A 27580-nucleotide genomic window follows, 5' to 3' on the forward strand; every position below is an offset into this window, starting at 1 on the left:
GTTAAGAGCGATAGTGTTGCTCCTGATTCGTCTATTGTGGTCTATATCCATCATTGCAGTGTTACACAATTCCAAGTTCGCAAATGAATACATCCACATCGTTGTAGCGCAAACAAAAAGTCCTTGGGTAAAGTAGAAGGGCGTCATCGAATGTACAGAGCTGCTGTATCCAACTGGCCCACCGCGGTCTTGGCAAAACCACGCGTTAAGTGAGACGCGTGCCAACTTATCCTCCCCAGACATCATGGGATGAAGATGGCGACAATCCAAGCCATCGAGGCCCGCTCTGTATGAATTTTGATGTTTCCCGGCGATGCTCCAATCTGACCAGCGCATTACTTAGGTGCACCAAATCCAATCGGGTCAAGTCATCGTTGACTTATGCTCCGTCGCCAAAGAGCTTGTCGAAAACAGTCTGGATGCCGGCGCAACAACGATCGGTGGGTGAACAAACTTCCGGATATGATTTGTGACACATTTTCTGATGATTTCGGGGGTTTCAGAGGTCCGATTTAAGAATAATGGGCTGGACTTAATCGAGGTCCAAGATAACGGCAGCGGGATCTCGCCGGAGAACTATGAGAACGTCGGTGAGTTATCACCTCTTTCTTAGTACATTGCGCTAAAGCTGATTCTCTCTTCCTATTAGCATTGAAACACTATACTTCCAAATTGTCGTCATACGATGATCTCTCGAGCCTACACACCTTCGGTTTCCGGGGCGAGGCGATATCCTCACTCTGCGCGTTAGCCGACTTCCACATCGTCACGGCACAAGAAAAGCAAGTTCCCCGCGCGAATCGACTAGATTTTGAACAATCTGGGAAACTCCAGAAAACACAGATCGTGGCTGGGCAGAAAGGAACGACTGCATCGGTAGAAGGCATCTTCAAGCGGCTTCCAGTGCGTCGACGGGAATTGGAGAAGAACATCAAGCGGGAATATGGTAAGGTTCTGAATCTGCTACATGCCTATGCATGCATTAGCACTGGAGTCCGGTTCAGCGTGAGGAATACTGTTGGCAAGACACGGAATGTGGTGGTCTTTTCTACAAATGGAAATAAGACTACCAAGGAGAATATTGCCAATGTGTATGGTGCAAAGACATTATCTGCCCTCATATCTCTTGGTCTAGAGCTGGAGTTTGAGCCAGCCGCAGCTACCAAACGGGTTGGCGATGACCAGCTGAGTAAAATTCAGGTGCGAGGCCATATCTCGCGTCCTGTATTCGGCGAGGGCCGTCAGACCCCGGATCGTCAAATGTTCTTCGTCAACTCGCGGCCCTGTGGCCTGCCGCAAATTCAGAAGGCGTTTAATGAGGTTTACAAGTCGTTCAATGTGTCGCAGTCAGCGTTTATCTTTGCGGACTTTCAGATGGATACAAACGCTTACGATGTCAACGTTTCGCCTGATAAGCGCCAAATTCTGCTTCATGATGCTGGGGCTATGATTGAATCGCTCAAAGTTTCTCTTACGCAACTCTTTGGGGATGCAGACCAAAGCGTGCCCCAGTCATCAGTCAAATCCAGGCCTTTGCCAAAACAGCAACCACTGGCATCACTTCCAGGGTTTGTCACTGCTCGGGAACTCAGCGAAAGCGGTGGAGTTAGAAGTCTAAGTCAAGATCGGACGAAAGAAAGCCCAGTGGAGACTCCGGGGGCGAGTCAACAGAGTGCGATTCAGCGTTTCACAAGCTCACAGGGAAGCATGGGAAGGGCCCAAGCCACGCCATCGCCAGTTCGATCAATGAGAACTCCCCGTGCTGCAACCAGTCTCTCTTCGATGTCGACGCCAGCCCCTGGTGAGCTAGAAACCCCTGCTGCGGAGATCTCTGACGATGAACTTTTCGTCCAACAAGCCGCTCAGGAGGAGGCTGAGCCAACGCCTATCCCCCACGAACCCTCATCCCAACCATCAGCTCCTGACGAAACTCCATCTCGCACTCATGGAGACCCAGAAGAAAGCCCCAACATTGTCCAAAATGCCTTCCATAGAATGCGTCCACGACGAGAACCCGCTGAACTGGCCACCATCACTATTGGCAACCGAACTGTGACTTCCATGATCGGTAGTGGTCCTCCACGAAAACGATTTTCAGAAGATCCACCTCTAATGAAAGAGCCACCCCGGCGGAAGAGACGGATACACACACCATCACGTCCTAATATCTTTGGTGAACACATGAAAGCGTTTGCTGCGCCTGGGTCGCAGCTGGATGACGAAGAAGACGAAGAAGACGAAGAGGCCTCTGCTAGTGAAGATGACCAGATTGAAGAAGATGAAAATAACCTTTCAAGTGAGATCGAGGAGACACAAGGCACGGATCAAGAGCCCGAAGCTGAGGGCTCTCCTCCGCCTGAGGATGGCGACTATGTTCCAGAACAAGGTGCAGCCAAATCAGAAATCGAAAACAAAGAGGCAAAAGACAAATACACTGCTACAGATGACAATCTCGACGAAGCCGAGAAGAAGGCACAGGAAGAAGCTAAAGTACAACGGCTCATTCATGAAGCCGAGGAGACTGCTGTGCTTGCCCAAGAACATAGTGCAAACCGTGCAAAGAAGATGAACAAGGGCGCTGCGCATCGCGATGCGACTATACAGCTTGTTGGCACGGTAGACGGGTCTATTTCACGTCTCCAGTCTCAACTCATAACATTGCAGAAGACCCTGCAAGCAGGCACCAAGAAAACGACAGAGGAAGCCACTGATCTTGGCGAGAAAACCGCCGAGGACAAACTTTCCTTGACTGTAAGCAAGAACGACTTCGCTCAAATGCGCATCATCGGCCAGTTCAACTTGGGCTTCATCATCGCAGTCCGTCCAGGAGAAGACCACGATGAGCTCTTCATCATCGACCAACATGCCTCCGATGAGAAATTCAACTTCGAGCGCCTGCAAGCTGAAACTGTGGTGCAAAACCAGCGACTCGTCCGTCCGCAACGTCTTGATCTGACTGCTGTTGAAGAAGAGGTTGTCCTTGAGAATCGCGCCGCGCTTGAGAAAAACGGTTTCCTCGTGACTGTCGACGAAAGCGGTGATGAGCCTATCGGCCGTCGATGTCAACTGGTCTCGTTACCGCTGAGCAAGGAGGTAGTATTCGGCGTACGAGATCTGGAGGAACTGATCGTGTTGCTGTCAGAGTCAGTTTCATCGTCAGATGGACTATCAGTACCACGGCCAAGCAAAGTGCGCAAAATGTTTGCTATGCGCGCTTGTCGCTCAAGTATCATGATCGGAAAGACCTTGACGAACCGCCAGATGGAACGAGTCGTTCAGAACATGGGTACTATCGACAAACCTTGGAATTGCCCCCATGGTCGGCCCACCATGCGGCACTTGATGAGTCTGGGCCAGTGGGATGAATGGACCGAATTTGAGGAAACCGAAGGACTCGACCCTTGGAAACAATACTTGGAAGGAGATGAAGACGAAGAATAGTCCATAACGATACCCTGTGCGTGATATAGATGTATAACAACAAATTAAATGAAAGACATGAAACATCACCACCATCGCAACCACCCTTTCGGCGGCTGATCCACTTTCTTCCCGTTAGCATCGATCTCAACATGCCCATTTGCATTTCCATTCTCAACACCCCCATTCAGTTCCGTATCACTACCATCCTCACTCCCATGCTCCCCACCCTTCTCAACATTATCCATCATATCCTCCAAAGCCAGCAAATCACGTTCAATCATCTCCGCCCAATTCTGCACATCCCCGATCTCCTTTAATCCCTCGCGCGTCTCATCTGCGAGTCCAACCCACTGCTGATTTTGCCGCGCCAGTCGCTGCGTATTCTCCGCTAGCTCAGCTTCTTGTCTTTCCAGCGCCGCCGCGTTGGATTGTATGTTTGCTGCGCGATCGCGGAGCGGCGCTTCGAGGTTTGTTCCCACTGAGTGGAGTGTTGCAGTAAAGGCTGCTAGCGCTTCTTTTTGTCGTTGGTCATCTGTTGTGTTTTCGTCTGGATTTGGGTTCAGTTGCGGGGGGTTGTCCATGATTCTGGACTTTCCAATTTATCTTTGGAGAGATGCAGATAAGCTAGGTATAGGTCTCTTTGTATTTGTGGACTGGTTACTGATATTGTAAAAAGATCGACCCCACCCGGCACATGTCATATCCGTTCCCCGCGATGGACGCTTGATTGTGTCTGACCGCACATGTAACGTCCACCTTCTGGTTAGGGTATTTCGGGAAAATAGACATCAGAAATATACCATATTTATTGTCTTGAGCCAATATGGAACTAGAGAGGACCTCGCGATGCACAAAAACATGGTGGGCTACTTTTGTTATATATGTGTAAGATTACCTCTGCAGGCCTAGATGGTTCAAGAGGCTCCGAAGACTGGCCAGAGAAATGAGGAATCAATCCTAGATGATACAAAGTCACTAGTTAATGGAACGAATCAATGGGATGGATATAAATTGCTAATCACTGAATGTCCCCTATTGATATTGATAGGTAGAAATCCGTTTCACCTCTCCTTGGCCACGAGTTCATCCGTTGGATCGTGTCCCGAGACTTGTGCGTTTCGCTGGGGATGGAACCAGGAGAAAAGTTTCTAGATACCCAATATCTATTGGATCAAACAGATGGGTTGGACGGTATAATTCTGTACCCTATGTAATACCAACCCCGTCCATACCTAGCGCCCCTTCAACGTCCTGTTCGATTATTATCCCGAAGGGGATAGAATAGCTCGGGCCAAGATGTTGTGTGCACTAGTGATTACAATAGCTCGAGAGAGAGATTTGTATTTCTGTCATTCCTATCATCGAGCTCTGTGATCTGAATGGTCAGCTCAGGTACCCTGGGAAGTCACCTTGTACCCTATCCGAATTAGGCTTAGTAGAATCCCCATTGTTCCCAATTGGGAATAGTAGCATGTCGTTTCTTTGTTCTCAAATCCACGTGGAAACGCGTCTCAGGAGTCGCACCTTCCTCGCTTGAGCTATCACCTCAGGTCCCCCATATAAAAGGGCCCCCCCAGAGGGTTCTCAAATTTCCTCCCGTCAACCACCTCTATCACAAGCTTCCCGGATCTGATCTGGCACGGCTTCCCTGACTGGAGTGGTACAGGTGAGCACTCTCAAATATTATATGTCCTTGAACTCTTCTGACAATCGTCAGCCTTAGTAGACGTGCCGGGGACTCTGCGGAGTCCCCTAAATATCGAACAGACTGGGTACATGATCTTTATTTAACCCTCAAGCTTATGACATGTCTGACTTATACTTTCTGATTAGATCCTTCGTTGGAAAACCGAGATCGGGGCCCCCGTAAGCCTCGACGATATGGTTGTATGTTCTCCTGCCAGTCACAATATTTTCTCCCATCACTGACTTTTCACCTCTCAGAACCTTCGTTGGATGGCGGCAAAGCGTACCTGCACTGAGCATGGACTCTGTCCTGTCAGTCTTAGTGATGTCGGGGTAAGTTCTCCAGCCAGTGGCACGTTTTTATCATTTCTAACCATATTCCTCTTCCCTTAGAAACTTTGTCACCAACGCCCGGACTAAGTCGGCTCTCTCTTCGGAGGTACGTTGTGCTGTAAATCTTGGGGAGGCAGATGGGATCCAAGGCCCATCAATCTACGAAGGGGGGAAAGCCCGATCAAATGGATACACGTAGCAATACGAGTTGCCATTTCGTTTGTCGCGGCATCCAGGACGCAAGTCCAGGTACGTTTGTCCCCACCTGTAGTTTTCATCATTCCTAACCTGTGGTCTTCATCAGAACCTTCGTGGGAAGACCTAAAGTCAGACAGGGTTTGCACAACCCCAGTCTCGGCGGGTCCGGCTAAATTCCAGGTGAGTCTCTCCGACCAGTCTGTTCGTTTTCGTTGCTAACTTGAGGTTGTTTCTGATCAGTGCATTCAGCGGAGTTTTGGGAATTACACAGTCACTGTGTGATGCCTTTGGCATTGGCCATGCAACCCCGCTTTTTCTCCGAAAAAAGCGAAGAAACAAGTTGGAGCTCTAAACCTTATGGTTTACTTGTTTGGCCTTCGGGGGCCTTTTACGTGGGCTGTGGGCTTTCAGGTCAATCAGAGAACTACTGTTCTCTTGCATGGGTACATGATCCGCAGAGAACATACTTTTGGATCAGTACACATAGCAGGGCCACATAACAAAATATCCATTACATCTCTGATCGGAGTGGGCTGAATATACTGTGGATTATTCGCCTGCTATGCTCTTGATCATTGATGTGCCTGGAAACATTTCATCCCAATCAAACAAGATTGGCCGTAGTTTTATTAGTATCTAGCTTTGAATTCAAGAGACCTTTGCTCTTGCAAGTATGGCATCTGAGCCACAATACCTTCTGGTTCTATAACTTCTTCCTTTATTATGCTTCTATATAAATGAGTAACCTGTAAATACACAGACACTCTTATCAGGTTGATATAACAGTTGAAGTATATATTGTTCCAAGTATGAGGAAGATCTGAGCGGTATCTTAGGAGCCAATACAGAAGTCCCAGTGGTTACTACGAAGAATAAAGAGAAGAGGCACTTGTGTGAAATCTAAATCTAAATCTAAATTCTAATAAATTCTAAGAACATGTAGACATAAAGCGGAGACAGAAAGAACCCCGAGGACGTAGTTTATAAAACTGCAGTCTTATACCTCGATGTGTGCAGTCTCACCCATTGGCTTTTCACTGCTCTCGTTGTTCAAAGTTCGGTGGTGCCCAGGGTGGACGGGATAACCTCTTGTTTCCCAAACACCTCCAGTGATTCCACCTCTCGAGAAGAGGTGATCAACATCCTCCAGTTCCAAGCCCTTGGTCTCGGGGAAGAAGAAGAAGACCATTGGAATCTTGGTTGAGTCAGTATTATAAAACTCAAAAATAACGTTCGGGACCGGGGTCATACCCAGGCAAAACAGAAGCAGGCAAAGATAATAAATGTTTTCCATCCAATATTATCAATTGCCGTTGGTGTAATTTGGACGACAATGACTGCGAGGGTTAGCGAAATCACATACTTCCCTATGGGGACCAGTCAACTTACAAACACAAATCCAATTGACGAAGCCACCAAAAGCTTGAGCTCTAGCTCGGATACGAGTAGTCGAGATTTCAGAAGGATAGAACCTGTTCATTGTTAGCAGCGGCACACAACACAGCCAAGATAAGGAAAACCAACCAGGGGACTGGCAGATAACCAATGCCAAGGAACAATTGGAAGATAAACACAAACACAGTAGCTGCATATGCACATGACTCGGTGCCAATCGATAATAGAATAGCAGTCATCACGAAACAGAAACAGAGACCAGCGGCGGAGACCATGAGTGACACTCGTCGGCCGAATTTATCCATACTCCACAGGGGGATAACAGAGCCAACAAGGTATGCGAGAGAGGTGCAGCCGCCGAGAACCAAGGATAGGTTGCGAGAGAGATTCATAGCATTCTGTTTTGGAGTTGCTTTTAGTTGACTTGTTTAACTGGAGATAGAAATAAGAGCGTACCTGGTAGACAACGGGGGCGTAGTAGTTGATCATGTTAGAGCCTGAGACGAGTCAATATGTCAATCCCCTATAGCACCTGAACTGGTCTTGCTCACCTGTAAACTGCTGCTGAATATTGATAACAGCAGCCAAAATCATGCGTCGCAGATTTCCCATCGGACCACCCGACCAGAGCTCCTTGTACTTGAAAGGTCCGCCAGCAGACTCGATCTCGATAGAAGATACAATTTGATGACGTAGAAGAACAACCTCAGGATCTGACTCATCAGCAGGCTGATCCAGTTGTAGGCGTGCCAGGACCGACGCAGCCTCGTCACTGCGATCTTGTTCACAGAGCCAGCGTGGGGAATCAGGGAGGGGAATCATCTGCAAAACCAAGCAGATGGCAAAGAAAGCTTGGAAACTGATTGGGAATCGCCACTGAACGGGTGTGTCCACAAAGCTCAGCCCATAGTCCAACCAGTATGCGATGCAGAGACCGAGAATTGTAACAGTGCCTTGGGCAGAGAGCAACATACCACGCTGCTCTGGGCGCGCTAACTCGGATTGGTATGCTGGAACGGTACTGCTGTTGATTCCATTGCCAAGGCCAGTGACAATTCGGCCAACGAGGAATTGAGGAACGGTATAGGAACTGCCGAGGATGATTGTTCCTATGATCATGATTGAACCACCCGCAATAATCATCTTGCGTCGACCGTATTTGTGACCAATGACGAGACTGAGGAGGCAGCCTACTGCACAGCCGATATCGTAGATGGAAGTAAGGAGACCCTGCATCGTGCTATCGGGATTGTTGAATGTTTGTCCGAATTGATTGTTCGCGCCAATCAGGCCGCTCATCACACCCTGATCATATCCCAAGAGAAGAAAGGCTTGACAGCTTGCAGCCGTCACAGCCCAGTGAAGGTATTTTCCGCGCAGGACCATAATGTGCTTAGATCGACGGGGAAACTGGAGAGAAGTTGGGATCCGGGGCCCCAGGTCTTTTTCTCCGTATCAACCATTTCAACCCCATAGCATGTCGGTTTACTCTTGCCCGAAAAGCCTTGGCTTTTCGGTTTAATACACCCCGGGGGCCACTAGTAATGTTCACCCGTGGCACGAAACAGGACTAGCGCAATGTTCCCCGCGGGGACTTCCCCACATTGACGAGTCCCTGGATTTGATTGCAGCCAAACCCTGGAAGCGTCCCGGAAGGCTGAACAGGGGGTTTGACCCTTGGAAAAGCCCCATCAACGCCCCTGGGTTGTAGAGATTCGGAGCCGTTAACACGGCCTCTGGGTCTTCAGCTCTGCTCAGCTCTGCTGGGAAAACCCATTGGCAGTGCGTCTTTTAGAACAGCTTACATCACAGTGTAATGGTACGTAAATTTAGTGCAAGTAGCCAGCCGCCTCAGTGGATCAGGTGTATACGCTTGGAAGAAACCGAGATTTATTACACTTAATTTATGCCGGATAAATAGCAGAGCTAGCCAGAAGGATAGGTATGCCTAAGCCTTTTTTTACTGATCTTCAGTGCCGCAAATCTTTGCCATTTGACACTCAATGATGGGGCAGTTTCCTAATTGAGATGTAGAAGAAAGGGCTACCCTGCCGAAGATGTGGGTCTTACCACTAGCGGTAGTCCTTGTCAAGCTAAAAAGACCAAGGAGACAGTTCAGGTTGTCGGTTTTAACATTTCTTAGCATTCTTTTTGATATATAAACTAGCTCGACAGGTTGGCATATTAGCAATCAGCTTAGGACCCAGGTTACAAGTTTTAGTTCAGAAATTAAGCGAAATTCCAAGACCTGAGATATTTGTGAGTACTCTGAAGCAAGCTCTTGTCCTAGGAACTAATCTATTACTACTAAAAACAATACTACGAAGAATTCTAGCGCATTTAAATATCTTTCCGAGCGAATAAATTGGCATATATCTAAAGATCTGAGTATTCGTCCACAGCCTCGATCTGGCGAGAAATCCAAAACCGATCGGAATGTAGACGCATGAGATTATCCTTAAGCATAATCAACTGGTCCTGAAGGTTGTGGGTCTTCTCTAAAAATGCACCATTGTGCCCGTAATAGCCACTTCCATAAAGCACAGTACGGCATCTCGGCATCTCCCTACACATAGTGGCACTAGCCCGTTCAACGACACGTACTTCGTCAATAAGGTCGGTGAGGTTGTCAACTGCCAGTGCCAGACGGAGAGGTGAAATTCCCTTGAGACTCATAATAGCATCAATCTCGAGCTGTAGCTCAGCTTTGAACCGATTGCGTGTGCGCAGAAACCGGAGCTCGGGGTTTCCTGTCCGGGAAAACATAGTTCTAAATCGGAAAACTACAACAAACCTGAGAGGGGGGTGGGGAGGAGATTCTGTCAGGTTAGCTGATAGTATTAGTGAGGATGTAGTTGTTTGGAGAAGAAGGTGGGATCGAGTCTATTTATACGATTTCCGTCGAGCGAAGCATTATTATATGAACCAACGGAGAATAATGCCATGAAAGAAACAATGCGAGTCACAAAGACCTCAATTGTTTTCTCCGCCTCTTTCAGGGGGCCGTTCATTCTTTGTGGTTTGAACAGGGATACCTAGACCCATAGACTTGATAACGAATTAGTAATGACAACTGTACCACTGGAGCCAAATCAGTGAAAGGAATTGTCTAATTCTTTGGTATACCGTAGTGCGCTAGATACTTACGGGAACATTTATATAATTCCACAGGATTGTTGTATGGATGGGTGTATGTAGCTTCAGCAAGCGTCGCGCTCCAAGCGATAGTAGCAGCGAGTCAGCGACCAAGATACTAACTTTCTACCCTGGAGGCTCGAATACAGTGGCAATCTTCAGTAGGAAAATTAATATCTTTCAAAACTTCTTCATCGTTGTTTGAGAACAGAACCTTATATCGGGGCATTGTTTTTCGAGGGCAATTTGCCGCTTCGAAAGCGATTATACCTATGGAAGAGAAAGGAATAGTTAACACGTATACCTTTTAATAATAGAAAAGGCTGGCTTTCAAGGTCGAAATCTGCCCAAACCGAATCAAAGAACATGGACTAGACTGCGTCATCGAGGCTCGGCGCATACCGCTAGCCCGAAATAGGTTTCTTGTTGCGCCTGACATCAGCAATCTCGATATAAGACATCCCTCGAGCCTTTATTTGCGGCCATTCTTGTTTAACCAAGGCTGTCTGATCCTGTGCGCCGTTTAAAAATGAACTTGACCGACCGAATTCTTCATTCAATCTATGGGCTCCCGCCTCCGACCAGCGGTATACGCAAAGAGCCCATGCAGGTGCTGGCCGTTGGGATTTCACGAAGCGGAACCGACAGTCTCCGCGAAGCGTTGCATATTTTGGGATTTAACCATACCCATCATGGCTTTGACACCATCCTTCCCCCTTCATCCCTGGAAGGAATATACCGGCTTTTGCAAAAGAAATACACCACAGCCCCAGAAGCCGACAAAATCAGCAAATTGACAGTGAAGGATTTCGACTCAATCCTACTAAACAGTGTGGGTGTCAGCGATTTATTCGCAGCAGAGTTCGCGCCCGAACTCATCGAAGCCTTCCCCAACGCAAAGGTCATCCTCAATGTCCGCCAGGACCTTGATGACTGGTACCGCAGCATGCAGAACACAATGGGATACTTTGACAAAAATCCTATTGATTGGGACTGGTGCAAATCTTGGTTTAGCGCAGATCTTTTTTGGATTCGTCAAACAATGTCGAGGACTATGATGCCACGGTTCTTCAGAGGAAGTTTCCAATCAAACGGGAAGTGGGTCTATGAGCAGCATGTCGCGATGGTCAGAGGCCTAGGTTTACCGGAGGACCAACTTCTCGAGTGGTCTGTTGAAGATGGCTGGGAGCCTCTTTGTCGGTTCCTAAACAAGCCAGTGCCTGGCATGCCATTCCCCAATGGCAATCCTCCCAAGGCATGGGCAGAACGAATTGCCAAGACAATGGAGGCTCATCATAAGCGAGCAGTAAGAAATATGCTGATTTTTGGGGCTTTGACTTTTATGATTCCTGTTATTTTGTGCACGTATTTGGTCGGAATCTTTTGATGGAAGCAGAGAATCGGCACATATTTTTCCTATTTTTACAAATTTCTTGCCTAATCACAACAAAGTAAATTCTAAAATTTTATTGCTTGCGGTGAAAGTGCCCTATTTTCGACTTGCATATCTGAAGAAGTCCCATGTAGTTTTACATACTAGGCTCATAGCATCATCATCTTGTAGTATTCTTGATCATAGATATACTAAATCAAGAAAATAAACTTGATGCGTATTTCAATAGATCGATTCTTGCCGATGCAGACACAGCCTTGATAGCAGCCGTGAAGTAAGGAATATCGACACCCTTGAAAGAACAGCTTCTCCCATGAATCTCAATAGTCACAGTGCCAATGTCATCGTCACCCGAAATGGCCTCGTGAATTAACCTTTCTTTATCAACTGAACCGAGGACTACAGCGCTGCTGATAGTATTTTCCAAAAAGAGATAGGGCAGATCGACCCATCCCAATTCTGAGCCACCCATGGTGAGATTGAAGGTCACATGTCCCTAAACACGTTAGCCCGTAGTTCTATCCCAGAGTATGGGATGGGTTGATATACCATCTCAACATTGAAACGAGTCGGATTGCGCACGGAGATTGTGGCATTAAAATTATACCCATCAACTGAAGGGTCCAGGAGCTCTATATTGGTGATGTTGAATGCGCCATCTTTATTGATGAAGTCTGCGAATGTCAGAAACGTTTACTCCCAGCGGGCAATTTATAATGGTATGTCTCACCTGTGACATTATAGCCTAAGATTGTCAGCTTGTTTCGTAGAATGTGATCGAGAACCTATACTCACCACCCACGTTCATTATTTTATGGATGTCCAAATGAGCTGTTGGTAGTGCTCCATATTCCAAATCCGGTGTACCTTCAACCAAAATGGAAGAGCTCTTGTTAGATCCAGCTGCAGATGCCAATCGTGACAGACAGTCGACACACGACAGATCCAAATCTTGGTCTATTTCGAGGGTGGCGCCATTGCCAAATGCAATATCAGGCACCGAGAAGACTGTAAAAAGCTCATTGGTATCTTTGAGGCGACATGTGGCATTGAATGCGTTCATTTGACCACTACCACTAAACCCATCTCCCATTCGAAGGGTTTGCTTTTGTTTAACATGGAATGCGGTTGGCCGGGGGTTGGTAATCTCGAGACCATCATAGTCAAATTCGTACTTGTTGATATAATCGTTTGCGAAATTGGGAATCCCGACATAAAAGCTGAGAAACGATTAGTATAAACAGTTACAATTTTCCATTATGAAGCTCACAGTGGGAGAATAATGACTAGGACAGAGATGCAGAATGCGATCAAATAAGCCCACCAGAACCTCTTCATATGTGCCTTGAAGCGGTTCCATAAGGTTGACTTTGTTGGGGCTGTTAGCGCCTCTTCCACCTCAGAGTCACTTGAGATGTCGGATTTTGACATGCTGGGCAGAATAATGTTGATGAGTGCGAAAGGATTTGGTTCAGCCTAGGTCGTGGACGGTGAAAGTGCAGTAGATAACAGTATGGCAACTGCTTCCCATGCTGTAGAGTAGGAAAGTAGAAGTAGAGAAGGAATTAAAACTGGGGTTTCTAAGGTTGAGGGAAGCAATTTCATAACTAGTCGTCGCTTCGGGTTCTGTTATACCCCATGTCGATCAGACCCGCCTTTCACATGATAGCAAGATGTGCACAGCAATGATTCAAAACGAGAATAATGTCTTTGCGAGAACTCAGTAACTGACGTCACAATATTCAATCCAGGATCAGCTATGTTATTTGATCGCGGGTTCAGAAACTAGCGTTCGGTATATAACTGTTCGAAGACGAGGCTCAAGGCAAATAGACCTGAGAATATAGGTCCCACCGACACCACCCGATTGGGATTAGTTTCACTGTCGGTGGGACCTGCCTTCTCATGCTCCTGGGGTGCCTGTGTACTCCGTATTGTAGCAAAGGTAGTCAAAGTAGCCAATCAAAGCATACAATAACTGATCTGTTTGCCCGAGATGGGCTTATACTTCTCGTATCGGATACGTGATCAGCAGATGACGCTTGATGAATTGCAGATCGTGCGCGGAACAGGGTGATCGGCCAAGACAGACCTCGGCTGTGGATTGAACTGCCTGCAAACTACTCCCATGTAGAGAGCTATGCTAATTATTAATTCCCCAGGTTTTCCGATCTCTTGGGAGGCTCCGGTCTTAAAAGCCAACTCAGAAACATTGGCTCTTCCAAGGTTGCATCTCCAAGGCTTATTGTGACGATGTTGTAGTCTTAGTAGTAAAGACTACGGAAAGTGAACATGTATGCATGATATAGGTGATAACGGACGATATTATAAGCACACACAGACCAATATGGTCTTTATATCCCCGAGCATAGACTGTCATCAAGGAAAGAAAAAGAACAAGGGCTTGGGTGTAGTCCATCTGGCTAGCGTTGGAGGGAAAACTGCTGCGTGGGATGCAATGGGAGTTGTCATGGAAGTGAGCCACAATCTTGTTTCTAATTGGCAAGATTTTTCCCCTCCTACGAGTATCCTTTCGTCTCTTCTCCTATCCAACTCGAACCAGGTAGAATATTTTCGCTCGACAAACTTTCTGGTATAGCCATCTGTGCCTCTAGCAACCCTCCTCTCCCCCTCCTTCGCCGATAAGAAGAAGTAATCGTTTCTGTTTTTCGGTTTTGGAAGTGGTCTTGGCGGCTGAGCTGAGCTCGTGGCGTTTACCCCTTACCCCCGGGCCCCGGGGCCCTCAGGCTTGCTGACATCAGCAATGGATTGAAAACTTTGGCCTCTGCGCTATAAACCATTCCTTCGTGTTTCGATGTATAAATCTCGCTCAAGGGTGTACAAAGCTATACGGTGGGATGCTCCCTATGATGAGCACGAGTCGAAGGACCTTATAGTGTCGGTGGTCGTATAAAATTCCATCTACAGCTATTTGGTATACAGCTATAATGATATCAAGTTTCATCCCAGAATGCTCGAAGCTCTAGTATTCCATGGAAACTTGAGTGGGGCACAGTCCGACTCGAAAGATTCTAAAATATTTCACTTGGAATGATAAAGCAGTTTCTGTTCTCATGGTTCGCAACTACTTCTCAGTGAAGAGAGTAATCTGGAAGGCACTAGCCAAGAGAAGTACCCTCGTCTCTATCCAGCGCGGAAGGCCCTAATTGGGAAAATGATACACCTGATTTCCCAGGTTGATACGACGGGGCCAATAAAATAGATTTTAAGACATCTCGTATCAGAAGTTAAGAACCTATAAGGTCTAGGCCCCCAATGACAACGCTAACTACAAATGGTATAGGACGCGTCTTTTTTTTGGTCATGTACACGGGTCCTTTTGAACATTCCCTTTGTAAATGGCTCAAAGCACCCGTGGACGTTTGTATTTTCCTTTACTTCCGTCCACATGCTCCCACGGCACTCAATTCCACTCAAAGAAGGCCGCCCGTCATATCCAAGGCCGAAAGCCAAAACACGAAAAAGCATGCTTTTGCGTACCACTCGCGTCATTATTGCGGTAGTAGCGGCGTGGGTGATATTGTCATTTTTGTTCCTTAGGTCGCCATCAGACACAAAGAGTCAATCGACTTCCAACTTGGTCACGAACAAAGTTTGGCAAATTTGGCCCACGGATATCCGGATTGTGGAGTCATCGGAACACGATTCAACGCAAGAGACCCCTGATGAAAAATCCATTCTGGAAAATCCAGGGCAGGAAAATGTAGAAGACCAAGCGCAATCAATTTCAAATATCATCGAAGATACCAACAACACGAATACAACCGATCTAGAGCCTGATCTCTCAAAGGATCTGGAACCCGATCTCTTTGAGGCGGCTCTTGACTATCTTCTATCGACAGTTCCCAACGAACTATACGTCCAGGAGTTCCTACAGCCAGTAGTCAGCACAGGCGAGGCAAAGCTGCACGAGCTTGGCCTGCGCACCCGCGTATATAAACAGTTCTTCCAGGCTTGGGAGAATGTACACCTCGTCACCACCGACGATAATCACACTTACGTGCGGGACGATATTGTCCCATACATTCGCGACAAGTTCAGCAAGCCAACCTTCCCTGGCGCACTGCACAAGTACGAATCTTATCGCGGATTCCTCGCCAAACTCTCTGCGCTGTTGTTTCCGTGGACGAGCCCATACTTTGCAGATCATATGAGTATGCGCGCCTCTCTGCGACATGGAGGCCGCGGCATCGTGACAACGGCAGGCAATGGCCAGGCGCCTTTTCTACTGGCTGCTATTCCTTCTTTTCGCCTCCTGGGTTGCGATCTTCCCATCGAGGTCATGTATCTCGGCAAAAACGATCTGAGTGAGGACTTCCGGACCAAGCTTGAGGCCCTACCAGGCGTCACAACGCGTGACCTCTCCGCACTGGTTAACGATGAAGGCTGGCAGCTCAACGGATGGGCCGGTAAGCCCTTTGCTATTCTCTTCTCGTCTTTCCGTGAAGCCCTGTTCATCGACGCCGACTCACTGTTCTTCGTTAACCCCGAGGTACTATTCGATGACCCGGAGTACGTGCGCACGGGCGCCCTTTTCTTCAGAGATCGAAATATTTCGCCAGAGAGTAAGCAGGGATGGCTGCAGAAGATCTTGCCAATGCCAATTTCACCAGCCGTGCAACAGAGCAGAATGTGGACCGGGGAGAGCGGGCATGAACAAGAGTCGGGAGTTATAGTTGTGGATAAGTGGATGCACTTTGTCGCATTGTTGCTCGTATGCAGAATGAATGGACCAGATAGGAATGGTAACGGTGCGGATATTGTAGGGACTTATGATATGGTATACGGTTCGTTTTGCCCAGCTACAGGCCTTCCCAAACTCGTTTTTCGTTTGCTAATCACTGGAGCTACACAGGTGATAAGGAAACCTTTTGGCTTGGATGGGAGCTTTCTGGTGATACTTCCTATGCCTTTCACTCGGGCCTATGTGCAGTCATGGGCATTGTCCAACCCCCACCAACTTCAACACCACTAATCAACAGCCTACACCGACCTTCGTCGGTGGAATTGCAGTGGCCCCACCGAAACCAACAGAAGGACGCACAATGGCACCTGGCCATGAGTCCGACCTCACGATATGTGCTCCCCAACTTCTTCATTTGGACCGCGAGAAGCGCCCTTTGTGGTTCAATGGCTGGCTCTTTGAGAATAAGTTTGCAGCGGGTAAACGACGTATCGGAAGATTTGACATGTTTATGGAGGAACAGACTGGCTCATTAGGTCCACCAACGTGGCAACTAGAGGAGCACAATCTCTGTTGCTTGTCAAGTCCCGCAGCAAGGGACTTTACAAAGCAGGAGACCGAATGGCTCGGAGAGTTGGTTGAGATGGCAAATACAGTTAATAACTAGTGGAGGAAGAATATCTTCATGACTGTATTTACTATTCCCAGCATACACGCAAAGGAAAGTCCTTCGAGATCTGGGGTGACAAGTGTCAAGGATGTGAATGACCTTGAACATCCCTAAAAGGACACACCAAACGATCTTTCCTGGTTGCTCCTCCCACGCTCCCCCACAGCTATTCTTCCAAGACGACTTTTCGCCCAATATTTCTTGCTGCCTTTTTCCACCATGGCCGAAACCTCCGCCAATGCACCCTTCTCCCAAAGATAATACGGAGAATAAAAAGGCAAGGTGCGCTGCGATAAAAAAGAGAAGCGACGGCGCAAGAAGGCGCGTCGTGCCCGCATTGATGCCATTTTCAATGGCCAGATGGCCAAGTACAATGCAGTAAGATCAATATAGTATCTTCATCATGAGCGTCGAGCTGATATATTTGATAGGGCGGTGAAAATCAGATTGCTGGTACGCGGGATGAAGTCATTCGGATCCTGAGAAAAACCGCTGAGGTTAGTACCCTGAATGTGTATCTTGTTGGAAATCTACCCACTCTAACATTCTCTATGCTCTCAGGCACTGGGAGAGCGAAACCCCCACGAAGGGGTAGAGTACATATACATACAGAAGATAAAGATAGGGGGTGTCGCAGCGCTACAGGGGCCTTTTTCTGCTTCATGATTTCCTCCCCTCCCATTCAAGTATCAATCTCTTAATGAACAAAGGATTTATTTTCCAAAAATGGCACACGAACCTACCTCAGTACCTAGATACAGGGTGACCATACTTGGCTAATAACATAAACATGAATTCGTACCCTTGTACCAAAATGCGAGATGGGGGGCTTCGTAGGAGTGCATGTAGCCAATCATATCCCAGTTTCTTTGTTCTCTTTGTTTATGCACATGTATGCACCTTCCAGCTATAGTGGGGCCCAGTGGGGATTTGTATGAAGCTAAGGTTTCCTAGTCAGCTGGTGCAGTGGTTAAGGGTAAACGCTGTAATTACTCGTACAGCCCTGGGTTTGTTCCCCTTGGGAACCAAGTGGGCTGATAGTTTGAATGTGCTGCTGGGAATCACCCCCTCTTCTTTTCTCTCTCTTGACAATATCAGACATGTGTAAACCGATGGAATAAGAAGATGAGTATATAAGCTTTACGCCATTTGCTCAAGATACCAAGTGATAGATGGGGGAACTGGTGAGGGGGGTTGGAATGCAGGTGGGTCGATCGAAGTGGAGCTGTCACTTCCCGATCTGGCCTAGTCCCACTTTTATTTGAGCCGCACGACATCCATGGATATTCCCAGGTTATTTGGAGTTCGGTCGCCAATACTTCTTAACACTAGTGACTATAGGCCAAAAGAAGGTATAATCTACGTTCTGCACTAGTAAATGGAAGAAATCTCCATAAAAGAGTGTAGTCCTGAGACCTGAGGCATTACAACAACGAATGGACTGCACAACTGAGTATTGTCTACAATTTTGGGACGTGAGGCAACAAGATTACATATTCATTATAATATTATGAATAACCTTGGAGGCCAAGTACAACAATTTCTCCATCGGTTGCTGCAATGTGACTCGGGTTCTCCTATCCTATTCGACTTTCTTGCGGAAATACCGTAATATCGCCTAGGATACAAAGTTCTCGCCCAACTTCCGGAATTTTGCGTACTTCGAACGCATCCTTTTAGGCTTTATTACATGCTGTGTGTGTTTCATTAGCTCTGTTGCCTTCAGCGAGCTGCAGGGAAAAATCACGGGAGGAACGGTAGTGTTCTGCTTGGGCTTGGGCATCAACCTCGCAATGGTGTCACGCTTAGACTTCTCGGCCCTAGCCTGGAATTGTTGTTAGTACCTATCATTTGATTTGTACAATGCAGTCTACCCAATGCACATGTGGGTTAGCATGCAGAGATTGTCTGATGAAAGGCAAGAAAAGAAAGATCATGCTGGGATACATGAAAACTGAGTAATGGCTTACTCTTTTCTTCCTGGCGTGTCTGGCCCTTTGCCTCCTCCGTCGTGGCATAAATATCTTGTCGGCAGCTTTGCAAGTAGGATGAGGATGAGGAGGAGGTGGGGGAGGAGGAGGAGCGGGAGGGCCGGAGGCCACAGCAGGGAGAACCAAAGGAATTGAAGTTGCTTGGTGGGGTGAAAGTAGATGAAAAGTGAAAGTTGAAAGGAAAGTAGAAGTAGAAGTAAGGTGAGAAAAGCGATTCATTTCACAAGTGATATATATGAAGGTAGGGGACGCTGAGCTATAGCAGGGCATCGCCCATGCGCCTTCCTGATCCCATCGCTACCAATTCTTTCATACCATATCCATCTAGACTTAGATTTCTTTCTTTTAAATATGGTCATTAGTCTATGCTGGCTTACAATTGATGGTCAATTGAATTACATGTGAGGCGACATAAGAAATTAAGAGAAAGGTGACCGTGGGATTGATGAATATGTAGTCAATGGTTTCATCAAAGGCACATGAATAGGCAAGGAGTGAGTGCTGGGTAGATATTCACATTCCATTGCACCGTGGAGACCATATGTACGTCACAGACGGTAGAGGGGTCCCGGACCATGGCCGCAGCCTTGGAAACCTAGGAAGGCTGAGAAGCCTAGACATGTCTACCGTGCACATGCCCACGGAAGTGTCTCTTCACACGTTGTTTCCCAGTCTCCTCTACCTCCTGTCCCCAACCTGTCGGCGGGTTATTACCCGGCAGCTTCTTCAATACACCGTCGATCTTCTCTGGAACCAGGTTCTGAATATTGCAGGTAGTCGAGGCATCGTTGAGGAACCCAGCATCACTGCACTTATCCATGCCCAAATCCCCAGTATTGCAGTTATCAATAATCTTCTGCAAAACTTCCTCGTCCCAGCCAGAGATCTATTTCTTCATTAGCCGTTGCTCATAATATCAAGATTATCATATATTATCGATGTACTCACAAAGTCACCATGAAGTGAGTACCCCGTACGATCCCCGTTACTGAGGATAAACGGCTGCGAGCCAGTTCCCTCAGTCCACATCCCCTCAAACAGCGGCGTATTCCAGTACACCTCATAGAAGATATGAGGAACGTGAATCCAACCAGGTGGACAGTTCGCCTTGCCACCAGTGGTACCCTTGCTGCTCGGGAAGACCATGTTAGTCTCATGGGCCTGGATACCAGCCTCGGGGTTATAGCAAGAGGGGAAGTGAATATCTGCACGCAGAGGCGACGCATATCCGTCGCAGTTCATATGCGGGAACCCGGCACCTGCGCCGGCGTTGTTAGGGTCCTGGATACCGACGCCGTGCATGCCGTCTGAGTCTGGTGGGTAGGAGGGGATGTTGTAGGATGTGCGTGGACATGTCCATTGCACGGGCTGGATGGGTCCTTGGTTTGTGTCTAGGACGTTGGCGGCATCTTGGGGTGGGGTTCGGAGAGAGGCGTTGCCGATGAACATGCGTAGGCCGAGTGGGAAGGGCTTGATTTCGTCGTCGGTTGGCTCGAAAAAGTAGTAGACGTTCATGTAGAACATTGGGACTGAGAGGAAACTTCCGTTGGAGTGTTGGAAGTACAGGGATGGGGTCCAGTAGTTGCTTTTGTCGGCGTCAACTAGAGAGGAGGTGCAATTTGAGTACAGGAGGGCATCGTCCGTCATGGTCAGGTTGAAGTTGCTCCCGCCTTGAATGGCGTGTGAGTGAGTTGATGGGGTTCCTGGATTCATGATGGGGTCCATTCGTCCCATCGACAGAGCACCATTGCCATAGAAGTGATTCACGGCGAAAGTACGTGAGTCTTTTGCGAATCCACACACAAAGATGGCGGCAAGGGCCGTCATAGATAGGGAACGTTTGGCATACATGTTGATGGAAATGCAAGAAAAAGAAACAGCTGGCTAAGGATGCAGCAAAGTCAAGAAGAAATGAAAGGCTCAAGTACCAGACTTGAGGTAAAGGAATGCGTAGCAAAAGTAATGGAGCAATGGGGTCATATTGTTATATAACCCTCTGGAAACTCGCTCTCGTTCTCGCTCAATAACCTTCAATAACCAATATGAATAGATGAAACTCGCGAGGTTTCTTTGAAAGAATCAGGGTCCATGGCACGGACTCCACATTCCGTCAATAGCACATTGTTACATTTGGTCTTAGGCATCAGCATCGGGCTAGACTTACCCAAGACAGTATATAGTTATACAGGATCATTATTAAGCGCCATGGCTGAGATTTAATAAGGCGAAAGGTCCTCCACTTAGTCAAGGATGTTTCAGACTAGATTAATATGAAACCTACGATGGATCAAAGTCATTCACATGGATCACAAACGCCAGAGACACTGGGAATTATTGATTTCAATGCAGATAATATGTAATTTTATGAGGCAAAAGGCGAAATGTTCAAAATCAAGGACCGAAAAAGAAATCGCTGCGCAAAGCTCTCATCCATGCATAAGTTCGCTTGTAAAAAGAGGAAAAATCAAGGCACAGGTAAAAATATTAATAACACATGTTGGTCGAGTATCCTATGTCCACACCGTAGAAGGACCAACCACAGAAAACGTTGTAATAATTGTTCAAAGAACTCCCGATAGAACGGCTTCGGTGGCTGCATATCTGTTAGCTGTGTGCATTAAAATATTGAACAAAATGATGACTTACCAGAATTGATGTATGGCCGCTTGGCGTCCAGGTTGACATCGAACCGCCTTTCAAGCTCCTGCTTGACGGTCTTCTTCGAGACCTTCATCAAGTCTGCAGTCGCCAAAATCTTGCGGATCTCTTCGAGAATTTCATCGTCAGGAGGTAGATGGCTCAGGTCTTCCATGCCAAAGTTGCTCATCATTTCAGACGGGGCGACTGAGTAACGAGTGCCACCGCCTCCAAGAGGCAAGTCGAGCTGTGAGACCGGGCGTGAGCCAGTATGGTACCCATACTCTGATTGCGGGAAGGGAGGAAGTCTGGTGCCGTAGGAGTGTGCGGAGAATTCAGATCGGTCGTCGCGCGAAGTCTGGGATTCCCACAACTCTGCTTGGTAGTCTTCCCAAATTTTCTTGGGAATGGAGTCGGGGTCGAACTTGCCTTCGTCAGAAATGACAACCTTGCGACCCTTCTCTCCGGTGATAACACGCGTATTACCCCAGGAGAAGTCATCCATGTGCCAGAAGGAGTACAGTGGCAAAGCAAGGGAGAAAATTGGAATGGCCAGGAGGTAGATTAACATCCAGCCAATCATTTCCCACTTGCGCCTAACGAGGAAGATCAAGGCCTGTAGACCGTAGATGACACCAAGAAGAATAAAAGAAGTGATCGGGAGCACATCTGGCTCACTCACACACCACCAGATCAGGTAAGCGATATAGGCAACTGTGACTGGCTGAATGACGGTCATGAGCAGATCGATGAGCACAATAAATCGCATACTGAAACAGCAGAAACCACAAAGCTGTTGCAGCGGAATCAACTCCATCAAGTTGTGAACGGTAGAATTGATCCATCGGCGACGCTGGGAAAGGAAGACAGTAAAGCTTTCCGGTGCAACTGTCCAGGCATGACATCTGAAGATGTACTTTGTCTTGAACTTCGGGTGATGCTTGATAAGCAGGGTTGTCAAGTAGCGATCTTCACCAAGGTGCAGCAGATTCTTCATGTGGAGGGTATCGACGCGGATTTCGGAGTAGGCGTCGACCACAGCCTTACTGACAAAGAGAGGCGTTCCGTTCTCCGCTGTGCGGATACGATACATGGTGAAACAACCGGGCAAGCAAGTGACGGATCCAAACAAACTTTCAAATGCTTTGGTCAGGTTGTGAGAGATGTAGTATTCATAAACTTGAATCATTGTCACAATGGAAGTCTTGGCGTTAGACAAGGACGTCTCTCCGCAGCAGCCGATGAGACGTGTATCAGAGAGGAATGCCGAAACAAAACGTGTGGCGGCATCGGGTGCTACCACGGTATCAGCATCGACCTGTAGAATATACTCGTAGAATTGCGGATTGACGCCAATAATGTTCCGGATGTGATGATGCATCTCAAGCTCCATGGGGCTCATAGGCAGGTTGTAATGAACACGGTTGAGGAAGCGCATAAGAACCATCTGGGAATCACGTTTTCCGCGGTTACCAGGGCGGGACACTTCAGAAGGTTTGCCAACTTTGACAACGACCAGGAAAGGAACGATGTGGCCCTGGACTTCGTATAGACCAGAATAAAGCTTTGCCATGTTATGCTGCTTCATACCCTCACCCAGACTCTCGAAGCTGAGCGGTTCAGGATCCACAGATTCAGGGACACCCAAAATGTCAAGGACGATGCGGGGAGTCGGACGATCGTTGCCCTGACCGATAATCATACCATCACAGATAACGAGTAGTAGTTTGCGCTTGTCGTCATAGCGCATGCGAGCCATAGAGTCCATGGCACGGCGCAATGACTCTTCGTCTTCGGTATACACCGGGACTTGGCATATGATGAACTTGTCCAAATTCTCCGGAAGGCTCTTCCTTCCGAATTGCAACGCAGCCAAAAATTTGAAGCCAATAATGGAGACAAGCATGATCGAAATTGCGAGAATGAAGTATCGCGCAAACTGACAGCGAACTGAGTCTCGGGTGTCGACCTTGCCAATGAAGAACAGGTTGTCAAGGCAAAGCTGCATTCGGGACCTGAGTGCCTTGTCCAGATTCAGGTCCTCCCAATATTTGGTCACATCAACTCCGGGCTTTCCCTGGAATATATCGACAAGCAGAGGGTTCATGTAATCAGTATCAACATTGCCGGTGGCGTTCTTCCCGGTTGGCCGGCGGGGCACTCGCGGCCCAGCAATGTAATAGGTCAAATCATAGATTTTGCCGTGGATACTTGCAACTTTCCTGTTCTTGTCGGTCGCCAGCTTCTTCATTGCCTTTGAAGTATAACCAACGTAGCCTTTCTTGTAATTCGAGCGCATCATGACCATTTGCTCATAGAACCAATCAGCTCGGGAGTCGTTGGTCCAAGAGCGGAAATCGTGGTACTTGGCATTGACATCAAAGGTGGAGCTGGAGGCTGTGGCCGCGGAATCATTCAGATTTGATCGATAGTCTAATGGTACGCTGGGATCCACTCTTCCAGTCGTACCCTGGCACAAAGCCGAGACTTGAACAGGGAAAAGATTGGTAGCGTCAGTGCCTGCATAGGCCTTAAGTGACTTCTGGGGAACGATGTCGGGGAAGTGGGATGGCATGAAACTTCCAAGGTTGAAAACCACGCCTCGAATGGCAACGTAAGACTCTTCTGAACCTTTACCATTCTTACCGCTGAGCTCTGCCGTGTTGTAGATATCCTGAGTTGGACAAACCACTCCAGGGAACCCGACAATCATGAAAACTGCTACAGCACAGGCGAACCAAATGATCATGTTGATAGCGAGCTTTTCACGCCAGGCAATCCGCACGTCCTTGCGCTTCATTCGCCCAACAAACCGGATCACAAAGTCCGGGATCAAGAATGTAAGGAGATAGACCAGGAACATCCAGCGACGACGACCGGCAGATGTCGGAGCCTCGTCGACCTCCTCCATCTTCTTTTCGTTGTTTTTCTCAAGCATTTGCTCCTTGGTGTCAAGATTTTTGAACATATCACCAGAGTTGAAGGCGGAACCTCCGGCATCAGAGCGGCCATCCAGTTCACGGCTACCAAAGTAGCCTTGTTTGGGATCATCTCCATAAATAAAAGCACCTGGAGACTGGTCGGTGGGGTTGAGAAGTCGTAGTTTGGCGTCAGGATTTCCACCAGCGGGCTGGAAGCCGTCGCTTTCATCAGCACCAGCATTTCCATAGGATGGTACCACGCGCTCGCCGACTTTAGCGATATCTGCCCAGCATCGTTCGCTCAAGAAAACACCGGTGCTACCGACACGAGCTTCGTTGCCAGGCCATCGCTTTTCGTCGAGAACAACCTCGGACTTCTCGCGGTCACTTCCCACCACAACATTCCCGATGTCAGCCAGGCCAAGGAACTCTCCGAACGGAAGGAAAACACTGTAATCGGCGTTCCGCAGCCGCGAGCTGATTTCGGCAATACCAAATGTTTGGACCTGCATCCGCACACACTTGCTGTCGAACTGGTTGGCAATGCGACGATCATTGGGCTTGAGACATATGACAAAATAAGGATTGAGGTTCGAGGAACTCAAGCATTTGTTTACAATTTCCAGGCCAGAAAGGAACTGGCCGGCAGCTCCCTGAGCCGGGCCGGAAGGCATTCCGCTCTTCCTCCCGCTGGCTCGCTTGGATCCTGCAACTTGGCTTTCGTGTTCATCACCTTCCTCACTTTCGGGGTGGGCACTTGGGGCAGCAAAACGGGACGGGGGTCCGGTCTTGCGTCTAGCCATGCTAGGCATCCGCAGAGGCTTTGAGCTCACCTGAGCCTGCATGATGGCAGTCTTTTCTTGCGGGTGGGATATGGTCTGCAGAGCTTCCTGCTGGAACAATTCACGCACAAAGTCGCTACGGGTGGAGCGCATCAGGTTCATCAAATCTCCCGAGATAACTTCACCATTCTCCTCAAGCAGGCCGGTGGTGGAGTAGTCCACCTCGCCGGCGAAATGCTTGACGGTGAACGCACTCCGGGCCTGGGACATATAGCCACCCGACCCACTGGTACCACCAACAGAGATGGCGGGGTTCTTGTTCTCGAAGCGCTTTCGCACACTGTCCAGGAACTGTGCATCAGACCTTCCACGCCGGGTTTGGTCATCCAAAATGCTCAACAGACCGTTGCCATGCTTCAGTAGACCACGCACGGTATCCGTGTTATCGAAATAACTTGTCGCAGCCACTGTGATCTCCTCACGGTCCAGGATATCTGCTTTGTGGTCGAAGAATGACTGAAGGCAGTAGTTGTAGAGCGATTCAGTTGCGGCATTGCTAAGGAGCTGATCGAGAGTAGACCCTGTGGAAGCGGCTTGAGCAAAACCGGGGAAATCAACAATGGAGATGGTGTTGGCGACACTGTCCTCGGCTGCACAGAGCCTTTGGTTCACGCTTTCAATGACGTAGGTCACTAACAGAGAATAGATAGTACGTGCAAACGCATCAGCATTCTCTCGTGCTCCCTTCGGATCAAGCATGACCGTCACCCGCTCGCGGTGGATCGTCTTTGTCCGGTAACCGAGGCTGTTTTCCAAAGCATCAACACTGAGACCCAAGAACGCGGCGACATTGTCAAGAACTTCCTTGTTCTTTACCACAGTTACAAGCTCACCACCCTCGTGAGAATAGCCACCACTTTCTTCTGCGCCAGTGGTAGTAGACTGACCCGTGGCGAATTCGAGTTGCCCAATGTGAAGGATACTGGCTAAGATCTGGCAGATCTCGGCGATTTCGCCCCGAGAAAACTCCAACTTCCGCAGCGCGGTCTTGAAATGCTGGAAGCCCTCGGTATCATTAATTCCAACCTTGAGCTGAGTTGGATGACCGAGATAGCGCCAGCGCTTGTGGCTGACAGTTCCTCCGGACAGCCTGCTACCAGATTGAATATGGATGCTATTCTCAAATCCCAGGTGTGACTTTTCTGCCGCACTTGTTCCAGATAGCAAATAGTACAACACATGAAAGCTTCGCTCTCCCGTGGGCACCGAAGAGATGCGACTACGCTCCAATCGGTAGTCAATTATCTTACCGCCGATAAGGGTGGGGTTCACGGAGGATGATCCATCGTATTGAAGCTCAAGGAATAGACCAGCTTTTGAAGCGGTGGGTGTAGTGACGGATTTGGTAGTTGTAAGCGTGTCAAAGACGAAGGCAGCGTATGAGAGTTTAGAGGAGAGCGGGGTTGATGAAAAGGATAAGAATGAAGACAGCAAGTGCGAACGGAGGGTGGTCTTTCCAGATCCGCTCTCTCCTCTTTAATCGAATGTTAGATATGTCTTATATAGAAGGTTGATTCAGCTTACAAGAATACAACAGCTTGGTTCTCAGCGCGCGCACCGAGACGGGTGAAGGCGCGGCGCGCGAGATCCTCAGCTTCGCCCGCAGCACTTCCCTCTTTTCCACCATCTGGTCCTTTGGTCGCCGATGAATATGTATTCAGAGCAATGAGGGCCTGGGACGACAGATGGGCAGTTGGTAATCCCACATGAAATCTGAGTCACATGTTAGCTATGACCGAGATTGTACTCCCGGAATCAAGGATCTTCATACCGACTGGCCAGATGGGCCGTGAGATGTGTATCAGACTGTAGGTGGGCGGGCAATGAGGGGAGTGAGGGCTGAGCGTGTGCCGGGCCACTCCCAGAAAAGGTATTGACCATATTTCGGTCCCCTCAGTCGAGATCTGAGGGTGTGAACGAGTGTATGAGGGGCAATCCGGACTTCAAAGATCGGGGCAAGTGGCTTGGGAACCCTCGCAGGGACGGAATGAACGTGGAGCGAGAGTAGGAATGTGTAGACTTGGCGGAATAAAGACCCCTAGCAACAGATCGAGATCGCACACATCGGAGAGGGGAAGATACGAAGGTGAAGTGCAATGGTGAGAGTAGGTAAACGAGAGACACGAAAATCGAAGCAGAAGCAAAAGTAGAAATTAGCCCAGAATGGAAGATCACAAAGGGAAAAAAAGCAACAAATCGATAAGAGGTCGGGGGTGGATGTGTATTGTGCAGTACTCAAATTACTAGTTCG

The 27580-nt window shown here is 48.2% G+C and overlaps 9 protein-coding genes across 9 annotated transcripts; 3 read left to right on the forward strand and 6 right to left on the reverse strand.

The window, feature by feature from the left end:
- Positions 1-249: 249 nt before the first annotated feature.
- Positions 250-3441, forward strand: N7517_001884 (ATP-binding mismatch repair protein PMS1; the record flags this gene model as incomplete). Its single annotated transcript, XM_056719614.1, has 4 exons — positions 250-288; positions 344-440; positions 504-590; positions 650-3441. 4 exons carry the CDS (start codon positions 250-252, stop codon positions 3439-3441), a joined length of 3015 nt encoding a protein of 1004 aa, XP_056583749.1.
- A 65-nt stretch (positions 3442-3506) lies between these two features.
- On the reverse strand, positions 3507-4004 carry N7517_001885 (uncharacterized protein; the record flags this gene model as incomplete). Its single annotated transcript, XM_056719615.1, has 1 exon — positions 3507-4004. One exon carries the CDS (start codon positions 4002-4004, stop codon positions 3507-3509), a length of 498 nt encoding a protein of 165 aa, XP_056583750.1.
- A 2633-nt stretch (positions 4005-6637) lies between these two features.
- On the reverse strand, positions 6638-8421 carry N7517_001886 (sugar porter family MFS transporter; the record flags this gene model as incomplete). Its single annotated transcript, XM_056719616.1, has 6 exons — positions 6638-6835; positions 6892-6977; positions 7030-7112; positions 7165-7433; positions 7492-7532; positions 7587-8421. The coding sequence occupies 6 exons, from the start codon at positions 8419-8421 to the stop codon at positions 6638-6640; spliced, it is 1512 nt and encodes a 503-aa protein (XP_056583751.1).
- A 990-nt stretch (positions 8422-9411) lies between these two features.
- On the reverse strand, positions 9412-9801 carry N7517_001887 (uncharacterized protein; the record flags this gene model as incomplete). The annotated part of the gene is made up of 1 exon (XM_056719617.1): positions 9412-9801. The coding sequence occupies one exon, from the start codon at positions 9799-9801 to the stop codon at positions 9412-9414; it is 390 nt and encodes a 129-aa protein (XP_056583752.1).
- Positions 9802-10699: 898 nt separating this feature from the next.
- Positions 10700-11557, forward strand: N7517_001888 (sulfotransferase family protein; the record flags this gene model as incomplete). Its single annotated transcript, XM_056719618.1, has 1 exon — positions 10700-11557. The coding sequence occupies one exon, from the start codon at positions 10700-10702 to the stop codon at positions 11555-11557; it is 858 nt and encodes a 285-aa protein (XP_056583753.1).
- Positions 11558-11759: 202 nt separating this feature from the next.
- On the reverse strand, positions 11760-12994 carry N7517_001889 (DUF3712 domain-containing protein; the record flags this gene model as incomplete). Its single annotated transcript, XM_056719619.1, has 5 exons — positions 11760-12059; positions 12113-12237; positions 12294-12308; positions 12359-12783; positions 12834-12994. The coding sequence occupies 5 exons, from the start codon at positions 12992-12994 to the stop codon at positions 11760-11762; spliced, it is 1026 nt and encodes a 341-aa protein (XP_056583754.1).
- A 1978-nt stretch (positions 12995-14972) lies between these two features.
- N7517_001890 (putative alpha-1,3-mannosyltransferase) lies at positions 14973-16935 on the forward strand (the record flags this gene model as incomplete). The annotated part of the gene is made up of 3 exons (XM_056719620.1): positions 14973-16371; positions 16440-16528; positions 16567-16935. The coding sequence occupies 3 exons, from the start codon at positions 14973-14975 to the stop codon at positions 16933-16935; spliced, it is 1857 nt and encodes a 618-aa protein (XP_056583755.1).
- Positions 16936-19542: 2607 nt separating this feature from the next.
- Positions 19543-20780, reverse strand: N7517_001891 (DUF1996 domain-containing protein; the record flags this gene model as incomplete). The annotated part of the gene is made up of 2 exons (XM_056719621.1): positions 19543-19815; positions 19878-20780. The coding sequence occupies 2 exons, from the start codon at positions 20778-20780 to the stop codon at positions 19543-19545; spliced, it is 1176 nt and encodes a 391-aa protein (XP_056583756.1).
- Positions 20781-21473: 693 nt separating this feature from the next.
- chsE (chitin synthase class Va) lies at positions 21474-27210 on the reverse strand (the record flags this gene model as incomplete). Its single annotated transcript, XM_056719622.1, has 4 exons — positions 21474-21522; positions 21576-26803; positions 26854-27042; positions 27101-27210. The coding sequence occupies 4 exons, from the start codon at positions 27208-27210 to the stop codon at positions 21491-21493; spliced, it is 5559 nt and encodes a 1852-aa protein (XP_056583757.1). The 3' UTR covers positions 21474-21490.
- Positions 27211-27580: the final 370 nt, after the last annotated feature.

Source organism: Penicillium concentricum, assembly GCF_028827145.1.
Source record: "Penicillium concentricum strain IBT 3081 chromosome Unknown utg000001l_segment0_segment0, whole genome shotgun sequence".
Lineage (NCBI taxonomy): Eukaryota > Fungi > Ascomycota > Eurotiomycetes > Eurotiales > Aspergillaceae > Penicillium > Penicillium concentricum.